At 54.4% G+C, this 15,195-nt stretch overlaps 1 protein-coding gene across 2 annotated transcripts; it reads left to right on the top strand.

Annotated features, from left to right (window-relative positions):
- Window positions 1–2,298: 2,298 nt before the first annotated feature.
- On the top strand, window positions 2,299–14,740 carry LOC122369983 (condensin-2 complex subunit G2-like). 2 transcript variants are annotated; one of them, XM_043345185.1, is made up of 17 exons: window positions 2,299–2,325; window positions 2,608–2,744; window positions 2,942–3,088; window positions 3,643–3,760; window positions 4,320–4,501; window positions 4,858–5,154; window positions 5,507–5,692; window positions 6,068–6,241; window positions 6,648–6,779; window positions 9,103–9,246; window positions 9,685–9,788; window positions 10,189–10,294; window positions 10,528–10,693; window positions 11,074–11,136; window positions 11,419–12,737; window positions 13,060–13,257; window positions 13,581–14,740. In XM_043345185.1, exons 2-17 carry the CDS (start codon window positions 2,661–2,663, stop codon window positions 13,788–13,790), a joined length of 3,630 nt encoding a protein of 1,209 aa, XP_043201120.1. In that variant the 5' UTR covers window positions 2,299–2,325; window positions 2,608–2,660; the 3' UTR covers window positions 13,791–14,740. The 2 variants fall into 2 exon arrangements, with proteins under 2 accessions (XP_043201120.1, XP_043201119.1); XM_043345184.1 differs by having other exon boundaries at window positions 2,307–2,325; window positions 11,074–11,151.
- The last annotated feature ends 455 nt before the right edge of the window (window positions 14,741–15,195 follow it).

The raw sequence follows: 15,195 nt of genomic DNA, 5'->3' as shown, positions 1-15,195 counted from the left end.
CACCGTCACTTGACGGAGAAGCAAGGCTTTACTTCACATTTTTCAAAAAAAAATATGTTCAACTTGAAACTTGATGCACTCTATGGCAATGACTCTTGTGAAGTTGTTCTTAGGAAAATAAAAATTTATTTCATTGGCTTCCACTCGCCAAACCCGCTTTTCCTATAGCTCAATCAAGGGATGAATCACTGGGTGGTTCTTTCGACCCCTCCTCACCCTCCTGCAATTGAAGTTAGCCGTTGGCAAAGACACTAATTCGTGCAGGGGCTCATTTTCACTTGTCCTTTTAACACGCGCAGTGGAAGGGGGGGGGCGGATTTCGCCCACCCCTCCTGTTTTTCGCCAATAACTCGCGCCGCAAGCATAATATCAATGTGAAATTTCGGCTACCTGTCCATAATTGAACTGCGGATCTTCTCGTGCAAGAAGTAAGAAAATCGGTTCACAACTTTTCTAGTAATAGCGGTGTAAAGTCAAACATCCTGCCGCCGCGGCGGCGCGGCGGCGCGGCGGCCGGCGCTAGCCGTTACGCGCCGCCTGAATTGTAGATTGTGCCGGGGCGGGACGGTTCCGTCTTTACATCGCGCTCCTTACCGCTGATTATATTAGATTCGCATCAAACTCGGTGAGAAGACTGAGAAATGTACAGGCAATCATATGGTCAAAGAATTTTGAAAATCGGCCGGTAAGAACTTGAGTTATGAGTGTGTAAACACAAAATTGTGATTGCCGCGTTTCCCGCGTCGGCCGATGCCGCTTCAGCCGGCGACATCTTACCCTTCGCAGGCTTCTAACTGCCATATTTATTGTTGGATTATCTAGAAATTCACGATACATACTCACAAATGTTTGCTCTTTCGTATAGTGAAAGATTTTAAAAAATCGGCCGGTAACTTTATGAGTTATCGGCGTGTAAACGCAAAAAAGTCGCTAATATGGCAAATTTGACCACATTTGACCTCATTTGACCTTGAAGATATTGACCTAGGGTCATGAAATTCACACACAATAGAGTTCCCCATGGCCTCCACCTACCCTCCAAATTTCGTCTTTCTAGCTCCAGTGGGAGCTGAGATCTTAGGGGGGGCGACATCCGCCCCCCCCCCCCTTCCACTGGGCGTAGTACTCGCAACCCTTCCACTGCGCGTGTTAATCTAATCGGTGACTTAAGCCAGCCGGCCAAATGAACAAAATCCATACAAACCCAGGTGATGCCACGGGCCCACGGCCCTCATCCTTGTCAGCGTCCACTCCCTCGGCGGCGGCGGCGGCGGCCCGCCGTGCCGTGCACCGCGGCATGTTACCTCTCGCCGCGCCAGGGGCCGCGGGGCGGGACGCTACCCCCGCTGCGACAGGCGACCCCTGGGCCTGGGCACCGCCGCGGCGGGTGACGGACGACAATAGCGCAAACAAAGGATGGGGCCGCCAGTCAGCCGGCGTAGTGAATGGGTAAATCCTTACTCGATAACACAGCAGGGACTGCTCCACGAACACGGGCAGGCCGTACGGCAGTATGAGTAGACATTCGATGGAATAGGCGATTCGGGCGTAGGTCAGCCGGGCGTAGGTCACCCGGGCGTAGACATTCGATGGAGTAGGCGATTCGGGCGTAGGTCAGCCGGGCGTAGGTCACCCGGGCGTAGACATTCGATGGAGTAGGCGATTCGGGCGTAGGTCAGCCGGGCGTAGGTCACCCGGGCGTAGACATTCGATGGAGTAGGCGATTCGGGCGTAGGTCAGCCGGGCGTAGGTCAGCCGGGCGTAGACATTCGATGGAGTAGGCGATTCGGGCGTAGGTTAGCCGGGCGTAGGTCAGCCGGGCGTAGACATTCGATGGAGTAGGCTATTCGGGCGTAGGTCAGCCGGGCGTAGGTCAGCCGGGCGTAGACATTCGATGGAGTAGGCGATTCGGGCGTAGGTCAGCCGGGCGTAGGTCACCCGGGCGTAGACATTCGATGGAATAGGCGATTCGGGCGTAGGTCACCCGGGCTGATCCCGTTTTGGTGACCAAGCTCCCGTGAGCTGGGAGGGACGGCCGTGCTGGTACCGGTTTTCAGCTGGAGAAAACGTCTACTCTAAAAAATATGAACAGCACTATGTTATATTTCCTTAAATTGCAAAACTTCAGGACGTGCAATCGTGTTACATTTCTCTCGATCAAAATATTATTATTTAAGGGTTCAAAAGATGTGTGCAATATGCAATTTCAAAATATTTGATTACAAAAATTAGCACACCATTTCATGTTTGTTGTTTTCACCTCTACAATTTTAAACCAAAAGGAGAGACGTCCGTCCGTGTGCCTTGGTCCGTGTGTTGTGAGGGGTCCGTACTGCGTCGTGGAATTTTTGAGTTATAAGGGTTATCATTTTGTAATTTGTCATTCATTCATTGTTTGTCATTTAAAGATTCATGTCTACTTTCAAGCACCATGGCCCCTGGCCGAGGCTGTCCGTGCTGGTGCCAGTACCCAGTGGCATTCCGATGAATGTCCCATGGTCTTACACCGTCCTAGATAGGGACTTAAATGTTAAAAAAATTCGTGAATGTGTGATGGTTCAGAAAGGTGCCGCCCTAGAGCTTCACCTTGAATAACTTTCCTTTCAGCTTGTTTCTCAGCAGCGCAGCCTACGCAAACGTCACTCTAGCGGCCTCTGAGCATGGCTGCCCAGCGCCGCCAGGCTCTGGTGGATGTGGTGTCAAACCATGATACTGAGGGGTTCCTCAAGCTCCTGGCCAATCATGTGAGTTGTGCTTGGTCAAGGTGTTGGCTGCAAACAGGCCAGACAGTTTTGAGAGCAAAGATCATTTCAAGGTTACCTAGTTTTTTTTTTTTAGTCTGCATTATCATGTTGACCATTACTTTTTGTTCATGGATTGTAGCTTGATTTGGGATTGTGTTCTTACATTAATACCCACTCTCACTTCTCTGTCTCAACAGCGGAGCAGAAAGGATCCATTTAACCTGGACGAGGTGCTGGCTGAGCTGCCCAGGGCTCAGCTGGACTCACTCTGGGAGTCACTGCTCAGCTGGATCACCACAGGTCTGGAGTCGCTGATTCCAGAGAATGATGAGGACGATGCAGATGTGAGTAATTCCCCTCATTCCCTGAGCTTCAAGAAGTGGGCAGCATGATCCAAGGGTGATAAGCAGGTGGCCTGAGGCAGGGCCATGGGAGTCATCTCTGTGGTCTTTCAGTGACATTTTGCGAGAGGGAAGAGGGTGGAGGATGAAGGGTGATAGTGTCGTAACTCGTAGCCGTAGGAGTCATCAGTCATGCAGTGACAGGATGAACTCCTGGTCCATTCATGAAGATTTTGGTGAATAAAGAATGGATAAAGTTTTGAGGATACCAGATTTGCAGAGAAAATTTGTGGACAAAGGCTTTGATTAGTTTTGTGAATACAATCGAATGTATGGCCTAAATTTGTGCTTAGGACTGCTGATATTAGATGAGAATAAATGCGAGGCAAAGAATGCAGATCGGATCCAGCTGCAAAGATTGATCCAATTACTGTGTACACTGTACAGTTGCTAATAAGCGAGTTGGAACCAGTCGGACCGAGAGAATGCTGAGCACACCGAACTCGTAGTTTCTCGCTCGATGCTGTGTAACACGAGACCTCTGCCCTCTTTCTCAGCCGGAGAAGGCGGCTCTAGTGTCGGCCATTGTGGACACGGCTCTGTCGACGGTCTCGGCCCTGCAGTCTGAGGCAGAGGACACTGCGCCCGTGCCCGTCGGGCTGCTGCAGACGGCCTGTGAGTGTGGACGGCCATGGGCGGTCTTGAACGAACATGTTACTTAGAACGCGCGATGTACTATGTCACCACCAGGGCTGCGGAGTCGGAGTCGGAGTCGGAGTCGGTCGGAGTCGACAGTTGTGACCGGAGTCGGAGTCGGAGTCGATTTTAGAAACCCGGACCGGAGTCGGAGTCGGAGTCACCGAAAATCTGTCGACTCCGCAGCCCTGCTAGGTCTGCGGAGTCGGAGTCGGGAGTTGGAGTCGGTCGGAGTCGACAATTCTGCCCGGAGTCGGAGTCGGAGTCGGAGCTAGTTTTTGAAAGCCGGAGTCGGAGTCGCCGAAAATCCATCGACTCCGCAGCCCTGGACCACAATAGTTCATGCATTATACTGTTTCAACACTATATTGATGTTCCCCAACAATCGGTAGGAACGAAGCTGCCTTACATTCTCTTATATTTTCAATGCGTATTTTCCCTCAACGACGGTGAGTACTATGCTGTGTGTAATGTCCCGATGTATTTCCCTCAGGGAACGCAAAAATGTGCTTATAACACCTTATATTTCCCCCCTCAGCGATCGTGAACACGATGCTGCTGAGCCTGGACGAGCTGCCGTCTCTGGACGGCCTCTGTGACCGTATAGCGCGTCTCTCGGAGCTCTGGTGGTCCCGCCGGCTGCCCGAGGCCGACTCCCTGGCGCCGCCCGTACTCAGCTATCTGCTGCAGCTGGTGGTGGCCAAGGATCACAAGACTACGGTGGGTGATGGCGGTGGTTGAGAGGAACATGAGATGAGAGTGAGGTTGGGTGAGATTTGACTAGGTGATAGCTTAGTGGGGAGAAGAGATCGGTTTGCTTGTGTTGATTGTCTATTGATGGGATGTCAGATAGAATCAGTTATCATGTCCCAACATAAAAATTCAACAAAAAGAACTTACTCCTAACTGCAATATTTAATAGGTACTTCCAATGCATGCAACATTCCAGGAACCTGAGTATACGGTTGTCAGTTGTCACTCATATTCCAAGTACCATACTGGGATTGTGACCACTCTCCTTACCTCTGTGTGTGATACTCGCACCCTAATTAACCCCTCCCCTCTCTATTCCACAGCGTCCGCTGGTGCAGCGCGCCTGCTCCCTCCAGCCGTGCCTGTCGTCCGGCGGTCTGACCGGCTCCGGCTCCGGTCGGCTCCGTCAGCTCCTCTGCGGCGCCGCACAGTGTCCCCAAATCCTGGCCTGGGACGAGGGAGTGCGGTTCGTGGCCGGCGTGCTGGGTATGTCGGCTCTGAGGACGCCGGCTCACGCGGCCATCAAGGCGGTGCTGCCGTCGGTGACCAAGGTGGAGGCGATGAAGTACGGACAGGCGTATTACCGGGCCTGGAGGATGGCCGAGACGGCTGATAGAGAGGTAGGGGGCAGGGGGAGGACGTGGGAGACTAGGGGAGGGTATTGGGATGGGGAGGGAATGTGTGTGCTGCTGTTTGAGTTTCGGTGTAAGATGATATGACGAGTATGTCGATGTCATTTTCCCCTTTGTCTTAAAGCTTGTCTGCTATTTTGTTGAAATCCTATTGGCATACTAATTATTTTTCATTCTTACCATGTTTGCTGCTATCAAGTTTGCTGCTTTCAACTCAGCGTTCATAGTTATTGGGCTGGGTAGACAGCAGCAGGGAAGTCAGGTGTTGCAATTATTTGTGTGACTATTTACTGTGGTTCTGAACTTCGGTCGTGATTTCCTCTTCTCTCTTTCCCCCCAGTCTCTGGAGGAGCACTGTATCCAGGACTTCATGTACCATGCGGTGCACGCCTCACGCGCTCCCGGCTGCCGACTGGCCCGCCTGCTCTACCAGCTGCTGCATCATATTCACGGACAGAGAAGGCACCGGGAGACGGCCGAGATGCTCGTCAGGCTCTACCAGCCGATACTGTGGCGAGCGCTGACGGTAAGTGGCGGAAAGGGCGAGGAAGATTGGCTTTGGAAGAGCAGTGAAGGTTCAGGAGACACTCCTGGTCTCTATTATCAAATTGGGTAGTTGTGGCCAGGGCCTAGCTTATTTATTATGTATCATTGCAATTTGAGCTCGAAATCTGGCTTTGAGCGCCGGTGACCTTGGCACTTGTCAGTCCTGGCGCCCTGGAAAAAAATGTTATGATATTTGAGTTTTTATCGTTGATGCATTTTTATGATGATCTTGACTCTTGATATTGTTAGCGCACACGATTGTGTGGTGTTACTATCTGTATGTCAACATGCCACATAATATTCTCGCAATACGTTTTCCCTAACTTCTCCCTCTCTGCTGCCTCCCTCCCACCAGGTGCCGAATGAGACGGTGCAGCTGAACGCCACGTTTATCCTGTTGGACGTGTTTCCACTGGAGGACCCCAGTGAGACGCGCGTGGCACGGGACGCCGAGCTGGCCCGACAGAGCCGGCTGCTGGCTGACCTGCTGCAGGAGGCGTCACATCTGGTGCGCGCCGCCGCTGCCAAGGTATGTCGGGGGAACGGGGGAATGGAGCAGAGTTGTAGCGTGGTGAGCTGGATGGTGCTGCTGAAGGGTGCGGGTGGTTAGGATTTTGAGCTGGAAGGACTATCGGCTGTGGTCTGTCCCCGCGCCTTCCCTTCCGCCCCTGAACAGTGAACATAAATCGTCATTACCACGCACCAGGTCCATCCATCTATTCTTACTTCTCACGCTAAGAGGGTGAGATATACTATACTAATTTCTCTCGCTTCTTTTCCTTAGGAAGATAGCCGTCCCTCCGTTACTTTCCATTTTCGCCATCTATTCCGCCTCCCATTGTTAACTCTCTTGCCCTCTCTTCTCCCCTACATCTCATTTTTGGTCCTGACTAACTCTCTCCTCACTCTCACCGCACCAACTCTCAATTTCGCAGGGCGTGTGCCGGGCGCTGTCGCAGTTCTGGGACATGATGCCGCAGGACTGTCTGAAGCAGATGATGAAGGTGCTGTTACAGGACATGGCGTACGACGCCGCCTCCGTGGAAGTGCGGCTGCAGGCCGTCTCGGTGAGTTAGTCCCGGTGACCCAGTGATATCAGTCAGCAGTGTCGACTGGCTGTCTATCTAGGGTAGTTGGAAATGTTTGTAGGTCAGAATGTTATACTCGTCTGTGTCCGTGTGGCAAACGATGTTCTGGTCATCGTCTTTTAAATGTATGGAAACGTTCTTAATCGCCAACGTTCAACAATAAGAATCGCTACATATTTTACGAAACGTTTATGTTACTTAAAGTGATGGTGCGTCTTTCCATCCACGATTTTTGCTGGAAAGGTTGCCAGTCCCGTATCTGACGACCTCACGAGCTGCCCATCCCGTGACAGAAGAGTCCGGGTGGAGGTGAATGGAGTGAGGAGCGGAGAGCGTGTGTTCCGGACAGGTTTGCCTCAGGGCAGCGTCCTGGCCCCGCCCTTGTTTTTGTTATGGGCAGCACCACTCATCCGCTCTCTCAAGAACATCCCGGGTTGTTCGCCATTTATGTACGCGGACGACACGGCAGCACTGTGCGGAGGCGCGGACATCCAGACGGCCAAGCGGCGCGCCCAGCTGGCAGCCCACTCCCTCGTCGAGTGGGCAAGGTCGTCGAAGATGGTGGTCGCTGGACCAAAGACGCAGGTGATGGTCCTCTCGCAGTGGGCCAGGGACGCAGTGGACCTCTCCATCAAGGTGGCCGGAGTGACAGTGAAGGCGCGAGACACACTCAACCTGCTCGGTGTGACGCTGGATCGCCTCCTACACTTCGGTCAGCACTGCAAGAAACTGAAACAACGAACCCGGCCGAGGCTCGCCCACCTGCGGCGCCTGACTGGACGGGACTGGGGTCTGGAGGAGAAGCAGCTCCGCACGGTAGCCAATGGCTACGTACGAGGAGCGTTGGAGCACGCGGCGGAAGCTTGGCTCCCTTCAACCCCACCGTCCCACGTCGAGGTGTTGGAACGCGAGATGAGGGCTGCAGCCCGGATCATCACGGGCTGCGTCGCGTCGACCCCGACACATGCGCTGATGGCGGAAGCGGGCCTCGCCCCGGTGGCCTCAAGAAGGACCACGCTAGCTGCTCGACTGCTGGCGAAGGCGCGAGCCCTCCCAGAAGAGGACCCCCTCCGGCGTGTCGCGGACAGCACGGCAGCGAAGCGGCTGACGTCGGTGACAGGCTGGAGAGAAGTGGGACAGGTGGCGTGGACGGAGGCTGGAGTGGAGGCGAGGATGGAGCCCATCCTTCAGCCCCGTACCCCACCGTGGCTGCGACCCGCGCCGGTCACCTTTGACCTGGAGGCCGGGACGCGCCCACCACCTGGATCGCCCGCTGATCGCCGAAGACAAGAGGCTGCCCTCTGTCTGGCCTCCCTCCCCCAGTGTGCCACCTGGGTGTGGACGGACGGTTCAGCGGAGGAGGGCTTCAGGGACGGCGGCGCTGGAGCACTCATCGTGTGGCCGGACGACTCAACAGAAGAGCTCCGTGCCCCGGCCGGTAGTTTGTGTAGCAGCTACCGGGCCGAGATGGTAGCCCTCCGCACGGCCCTGAGACACCTCTTAGAACACCCGGCTCACGAAGATGTCCCCATCGTCATATGCACAGACTCCCAAGCTGCCCTGGCGGCCCTCAGAAGCGGCCCTTCTGAGCAACGGACCCAGCTCAACAGCGAAGTCTGGGATGCCCTCACCCTCCTGACAAGAGAGGGTGCTCGTCGGCTCCACCTTCAATGGGTCCCTTCCCACTGCGGTTTAGAAGGGAACGAGCGGGCCGACGTCCTGGCCAAGGAGGCGTCGGCGCTCCCGCAGGAAGAGGTCCCTCTCGATGTGAGGACCGTGCTGAGGGCGTCCGCCAGAGCAGCGAGGGCAAAAATCGGCAGACAACGCCCCAGCGGGTGGTACCGGGATCTGTGGGGCGAACGCCTGCCTCCACCTGCGGCTGATCTGGACCGCCACGCGGCTGTAGAGGTGCACCAGCTGCGGGCGGGCCACTGGTCGGGCTCCGCCCAGTATATGCACAGGATCGGCCGTAACCCAACGGTGGAGTGCCCTGGCTGCAATGACCATGGATGCCGGGCGGGACGGTGTCCGGTGTGTCGGGAGGAGGCGGACACGCCCGGACATGTTCTGCTGCGATGCCCTGCCCTGATGAACCTGAGGTTCCGCCTGCTGGGCACCATTCACCCGTCACACGAGGAGATTCGGAGCGCGGACGTCGTCGCGGCCCTGGCGGCCGCGACCAGACGACTTCAAAGCCGAGAGGCTTCGCGGCAGTGATCCTGCCGCCGAGGGGAATCAACAACAACAACAACAACAGCTGCCCATCCCCCAGTCCCCCTAACCTCCCCCATCTCGTCCGTAGGGCATCAGCGTGGTTCTGGATAACCCGTTCACGCACGCCTACATGAAGTCTGCGCTGCCGTTTCTGGCCGATGCATTCCACGATGTGCAGCTGTCTGTACGGGTCGCCGTCTGTGATCTGCTGCTCAAAGTCAAACAGATCAAGGTGAGTAAAACGGGATGAAGGAGGACAAACAAAGTGAGGAAAAGGGTGGTAGAAGGTAGGAGGAAAGAGAATGGTAAGAGGTAAGAGCCAAGAGGACGGAGAAAGGTAGGAGAAAATGGAAATGGTGGAGCGTTTGAGGACATTGAAAGTACGATGGACAGATATTCAGAGAAGAAAATGCAATGCAGATAACTGTCGTTCTGTCTAGTACCACGAAAGGAAATAGCGGAAAATAAATGTCACCACATCTTTCTCCCCGGTAGCAGAAATAGTCGAATATGTACCTAGTACCTACGACCGCGTTTCGTTGGAGTAAGGTAGATACATGAGGTAAATACGTATTATCACAGAAATTCAATAAGAAGTCATTCTCCCCATTCACATAGCCGCTAACCCGACCCTTGATGACGCTGACTCCATGACTCTCTTCTTTGCCAGAACATCCGCTACTTTGACGTTGTTCCTGTGAAGGACCTGCTGGCGCGGCTGGCCATGGACGAGCCGCCCGTCTGCCGGCGAATCGTGCAGCTGATGGTCAACAGGTGAGGATAACGGCGGATGATTCTGGTTAGGCCTTGCTTTTCAATCCATGTTATGATTCTCAGCATGGCTGTGGAGTCTTGAGTCGGAGTCGGTCGTCAGCTCTGACCAGAGTTGAAGACTGAAGTCGATTTTGGGAGCCGGAGCTGGGGTTAGATTCACCGAAAATCTATCGACTCCGTAGCCCTGATTCTCAGACTGACTTATTTGGTCGACTCGGTTTCGTAGATGCAAGATCATGGTATTACCGGCAGTATGCTATTCGATGTCAGATTGGTGTTTTGGTTTTATGTTACGGCAGAGGTTGCCTACAATTGGAACTATTTTCGAGTGACTGACGATTCACTCTCTACTGAACATATCTGAACCAACATCTGACCTCCACTTCGCCCTCCGTTTCAGTTTCTTCCCTTCGGGCGAGTCGGACGAAACCCTTCTGAGCCGCTGTATCTGTCTGATCCAGGAGAACCGGGAAGCCAGTCGCCGGTTCTACCATCATTCGGAGAAGGTAGAATAAACGGTGGCGGGAGGGATGGGATGTAGGCAGCCGCCGCTTCTACCACCATTCGTAGAAGGTAGATTTGACGGTAGTGGAAGGGTAGGCTGGTAGATGATAAACCAGCAGTGGGAATCTACCATGTCAAGCTTCACTGAAGCCAGAGAACATATTGTGTAACCCGACGTCTAGACATATTGCCTTCTGTACCAATAATCTGACCTTAACCCTCATTTCCCCGGCAGGTTCTCACACTGGAGGACGCGGTGCGTCTGATGATCGCCATTCGCCAGGCGCTGACACTCCACGCGCGTAAACTGCAGGCGCGGCAGGCGTCGGCCGGAGAGGCGAGCCGACAGCGGCACATGGCGGCGGCAGCGGGGAGTGATAAGGAGAACAGTATGGCCGGAGGTAGGTGGAGCGAGAGGGAGGGGTCAGGACGCGTTAGAGGCGCGTGGTGATATGCGGGAACTAAACGGGAGGGACGCAGGAGCTGGGTGAGAAATGGGTGGATTAACCTGGAGTGAAATAGCCAGGAAAGAAGGGTGATTATGGTCTTGCCTAGGGGTGATATTGAATTATAGTGTGCTGAGGGCAGTCTGGTTGGGAGACGTGGGACTTTCTTATAGGGTGGAAACTGGCGGACATCTGATATGTTGGAGGAAGTGGCTATCCCGATGTGGTGTCCTTTGATAGGACGATAAGAACGCCATGTTCTGATGGTGCGAGGGACAAGAGATTGATGAACACATCTCCAACCACTGCCTGACGCCGCGTTGTCGTGTTCTCAGGCTCCCGGCCGGGCAAGAGACGGTTACACAACGTCGACGATCGCTCCGTCCTCTCCGACGCAAGTGAGTCGCAAAACAGTTGAGTACAGTTTCGAGTTATGACAGTGATTTCTTACCCGGGCTCCCGTGCTATGCTTTCGTGTTGTACAAGGCTCAACAGATATTTGGGGCTAGTTGGGTTTGTGTGTTTCTGTTGTTCAGAATTATAGGGGTGTGCTAAGTGCCAATGACTATTTGACCTTATGACGAAGAAATATCCTGAGATGTACCAATTTTTCTAATCCTCACCGTGATTGTAGAACGTCTCTTATTTCCTCCCCCCCCCCCGTTCTATCCGCTCAACAGGCCAGGAGAGCGCCAGTTCCTCTGACGACTCTGCGCTGGAGCCGGCCGCTCCACCCCCTCCCAGCTCCCCCCTGGACAAGGAGGAGGTCGTGGTAGGGCTGGTCGACGTCACCGCCGTCCTCTGGACCTGCCGTCTCACTGAGCTGGCGCAGCGACCTGACCTGCTGGAGACCCTGCAGCAGGCCTGGGGACGCGTCCTGCCGCTGCTATTCAACCAACATCGCGACGCGCCGGCGGCAGGGTCACTGCTGTATGTAGCTTCGCTGCTGCCGCATGCTGTGATGACTCCCCTGGCAAGTCACTGTCTGTCGGCGCTCAAAGAACTGCCCGAAGATGCCACCGCAGAGAGGTGCGCCATGCTGCTTGATCCGCTCATCAACTGGGGACGTTGTGATGATGTGATAGAGCTCTGTGCTGAGAGGCTTCAGGCGGCGTTCGATGGGGAAAGAAGCTTCGTGGCGTCTCAGAAGAACCAGCGCCGCTCGGCCGGCGGTGTGAGGTTCCGAGACCCGCGGCGCGGTCAGCCCCGACCCCGGCTGGCACTGCGGTGGCTGATGCATCTGTTCTCTCCCAGTCTGCGCCGACACGTGCTGGCGACTAAGTACGGTGCACCGCTGCGCGAGCTCCTGACGTGGATGTCTTCCGCCGTGCCGCCGGCCGCGGAGGAACGTCTGAGCTCCGAGCGGCCCTACGCTGATCGGGATGAGCTGGTCGTTGAGCTGGTGCGAGCGATGATAGTGGTCAGCCTCGCCCTAGCTGCAGGAGGGGGACCGGACGCAGCCGACCCCTCGAACGCTCTCCGAGAACTTCTCATCTGGGGCCGCGGCGTGGCGAAGGCCCCCGCGCGCTGGGCGAACGCTGGCCTGCTCCGCAGCGTCAGTGAGGCACTCTCAGAAGCCGCGGTGAATGTATCCCTAACCGGCTGTGTGGCGCCGGAGCTGTGTGAGGCAGGCCTTCAGTGGCTACTGCTACATCTGTCCGCCTCAGATGCCTCTCCTGAGCGCTGCCTGACAGTGCTCTTCCATTCCGCTGATCTCCTGGAGGCAGTGGCCTGTCGATCAGAGAAGTCCGACGAGCTGCGCACCCTCTGCCGAGAGGAGATCCCTCCGCTGACCGGCGCGGCAATCGGTCAGCTGCTGCGACTGTCCTCTGCAGAGCGGCCCCCTCAGCCGGCTCAGCTGACGGAGCTCAGCAGTCACCTGAAGGGCGTGCTGGCGGGATGGAGACTGCTGGGCGCGGATGGAGAGGGCCCTCAGCGCGACCTGGCTGCCGTGCTGATGGTGGCTGCGCAGAGGAGAATCGCCAGCGATAAACTGCAGGTGGGTGGGGAAAGGTAGCTGCTCTGGCGGTACCGTGGAGTCGGCTTCACTTTGATATAATGGTCTTTTGTTGCCTTAGGTCAACCAGTAACCGCAAGCATGCGACGTTTTGCATGATTTAATTAATTCAGTGGCCATTAATAAGCATTTTATGCCCAATGCTCGCTGCAATACGGTCTTGTACCCATACACCCCACTCTCCTTGAAATCTTTTCGCCTAGCTGCTTTATTAGCTTCACTCAATTACATACCTACAATGGCACAAAACCACCACACTTCCCAGCTCCCACTGACTGACCCCCCACCCCGTCTCCCTCTGTAGGGCAGCACCTCCGCCCCGACCCCCGAGCTCTCCCCCCTGGTATCGGCCCTGCTCAGTCCCCTGTGGAGGGACGCGGCCGGCGCCCAGCTGCTGGCCGGAGCGGTGGAGGAGTTTGTCAACGCCGGACGGGAGAAGACGGAGAGAGGAGAGGAGGAGATGGCAGAGGAGGGGAGCACTGCTGAGGAGGATGTGGAGCAGGTAAGGAGAGAGGGCGTGGGTGTTGGCTGGAAGGGGGTGAAGGTGGGAAAAGAAGTGTTGATTGCTGGTTCCAGGTTATGTCTGCCAGCTCTTCTTCAAGATACACCCATGTCGGATGAAGGTGATCGTCCAGACCGGATCAGGGTGATTGAACCGTGGAGAAGAAGGATTGAACCGTCCTGATGACGGAAAAGAGGGAAAGTGGATTAGCATGAGGTCAGTAATTCGTACGATTCGTTAATTCTTACTTCTTATCCCTCAAGACAGTCAGTCTGTGTCAGTGAGTGCTTTACTGTATCCGTAACCCCCTCCCTCCTCCCCAGGAGCTGTCGAAAGTGGTCACTGCCGGTTACGTACTGCACGCCCTCACTGCCGCCACCCCGTCCGCGGTACCGCACTGCCGCGCCGCCGCCAGCGCCGCCCTGGCGGCCGCGCAGAGAATCTCCGAGACCCAGCTGACTGGCGATGACGCGGCGCCGCAGCATCTCAGCGCCGCCAAGCGGCTGCTGGAGGAACTAAACGCGCGGGCCTGAGAGGGAGAGGGTGGCCCAGCCATAGCGAGGGTGAGGGAGGGAATAGGTAATAGCGAGTTCTGGATCGGTGGTTGAATGATTCGGTGTGAATGTGCGACTAAGTTTAAATGAAACGCTCCATCTCTTCCTAAACTGAACTAAAGGCAGGTGAATGCTAAATTTATCATTTCAGTTGCGATGTTGCGAAATCTTTTTCAGAAAAAGTAACGCCTTTTCGTAAATTGAACATTTTCTTTGACGCGTGCCGACTATAATTGGTTTTTGAACGGAGAACATCAATATTTTTTCCTGGTAGAATAACGAAGTGCGAAGCGGTGTATGGTGTGCATTGTCATGAGTTAGGATTGTTTAGTGAAAGAGTGAGTGAGAAAAATGGTGCGATGTTACACGGGTGGACCCATTAACGTGGCACCGGAAAGCACCCATCCCGTGCGAATGAAAGGTGGATATGTTGGGCATAATAGCCATAAGAGTCGGATTCGTTGCGTTAGGTTACATTTTCAGCGCTGCCAAGCCATACATTAGGTTAGGATAAATCATCGACATCAGCAGTCATCATCTTCATCAGTGAGATTCACGGCCGTCACCGTCATCAACATCATAACCAGATAATCGCTGTGATGGACGTCACCAGGCTGATGATAGCGAGATCAGTCTCATCATCATCAGTCAGTCCCATTTGGAGAGTCAGACAAGCAGCCTGCGTGTGTATTGCCCCGAGATTAACACTTAGGTCGTGTTCATACTTCTTGCATTGCTTCTATCGCATCGTCGACTTACCTGTCTTCTGCTGTTTCTTGTCTCTTCGATTGTAACTCGTACTCGCGCTAGTTGAGCGCTGTGCTGCCTTCGTTTCCCTATGGCTAATAACTTGAAGGGCAATTGGGACTAACGTGATCATGGATTCCTTGGTTTTACAATCTGTCGATTAATACAATTGGGTCGTTGCAGACTTTTGTTTCTGTTTAGTGTTTTGTACCCTAGTTTACGCAGTGAGACGACTGCGGGGGCATGGGTACGTGGCATCGGATAATGTCGCCGGTTTGTTCGAATTGCAGCTTCAGACTTGGATGTGAAGCAACTCTGTGGATTATCTCCAGGGGTCGACTGTATTCGGGAAAGTAAGATTATTTGTGTTTGGCACCTATGACGAAATAAGTCTTGGATAATGCCGCAATAATTTGTCTCACGCGTGATGAGCGTGTGCCGGGAAGACAAAATATTTTTTTTTTTTCAAACGGCCTGACGGCTGACGCTCACGGTTTTTGTTTTACATGTGCCATATTTTTTCAAAAACAGATTAAAGCTGAAATTCGGTAGTCCCTCAGACTTAATATACGATGGTTTTTGAAAACTGCATTTTTTTAGTCGGTGATTCGGTGTATCTGCTGTGAAATACATTAGT

The sequence above is a fragment of the Amphibalanus amphitrite genome, unplaced genomic scaffold (genome assembly GCF_019059575.1).
Source record: "Amphibalanus amphitrite isolate SeventyFive unplaced genomic scaffold, NRLGWU_Aamphi_draft 001088F_arrow, whole genome shotgun sequence".
NCBI classification, from domain to species: domain Eukaryota; kingdom Metazoa; phylum Arthropoda; class Thecostraca; order Balanomorpha; family Balanidae; genus Amphibalanus; species Amphibalanus amphitrite.
This window is presented reverse-complemented; position numbering and strand designations above follow the sequence as displayed.

Excerpts from the sequence above, each read along its gene's own strand:
- LOC122369983 (XM_043345184.1), top strand. The coding sequence starts at position 2,661 with ATGGCTGCCCAGCGCCGCCAGGCTCTGGTGGATGTGGTGTCAAACCAT. Across the intron at positions 5,155-5,506 it reads CCGAGACGGCTGATAGAGAG|TCTCTGGAGGAGCACTGTAT; the intron begins GTAGGGGGCAGG and ends CTTTCCCCCCAG. Across the intron at positions 6,780-9,102 it reads TGCGGCTGCAGGCCGTCTCG|GGCATCAGCGTGGTTCTGGA; the intron begins GTGAGTTAGTCC and ends TCTCGTCCGTAG.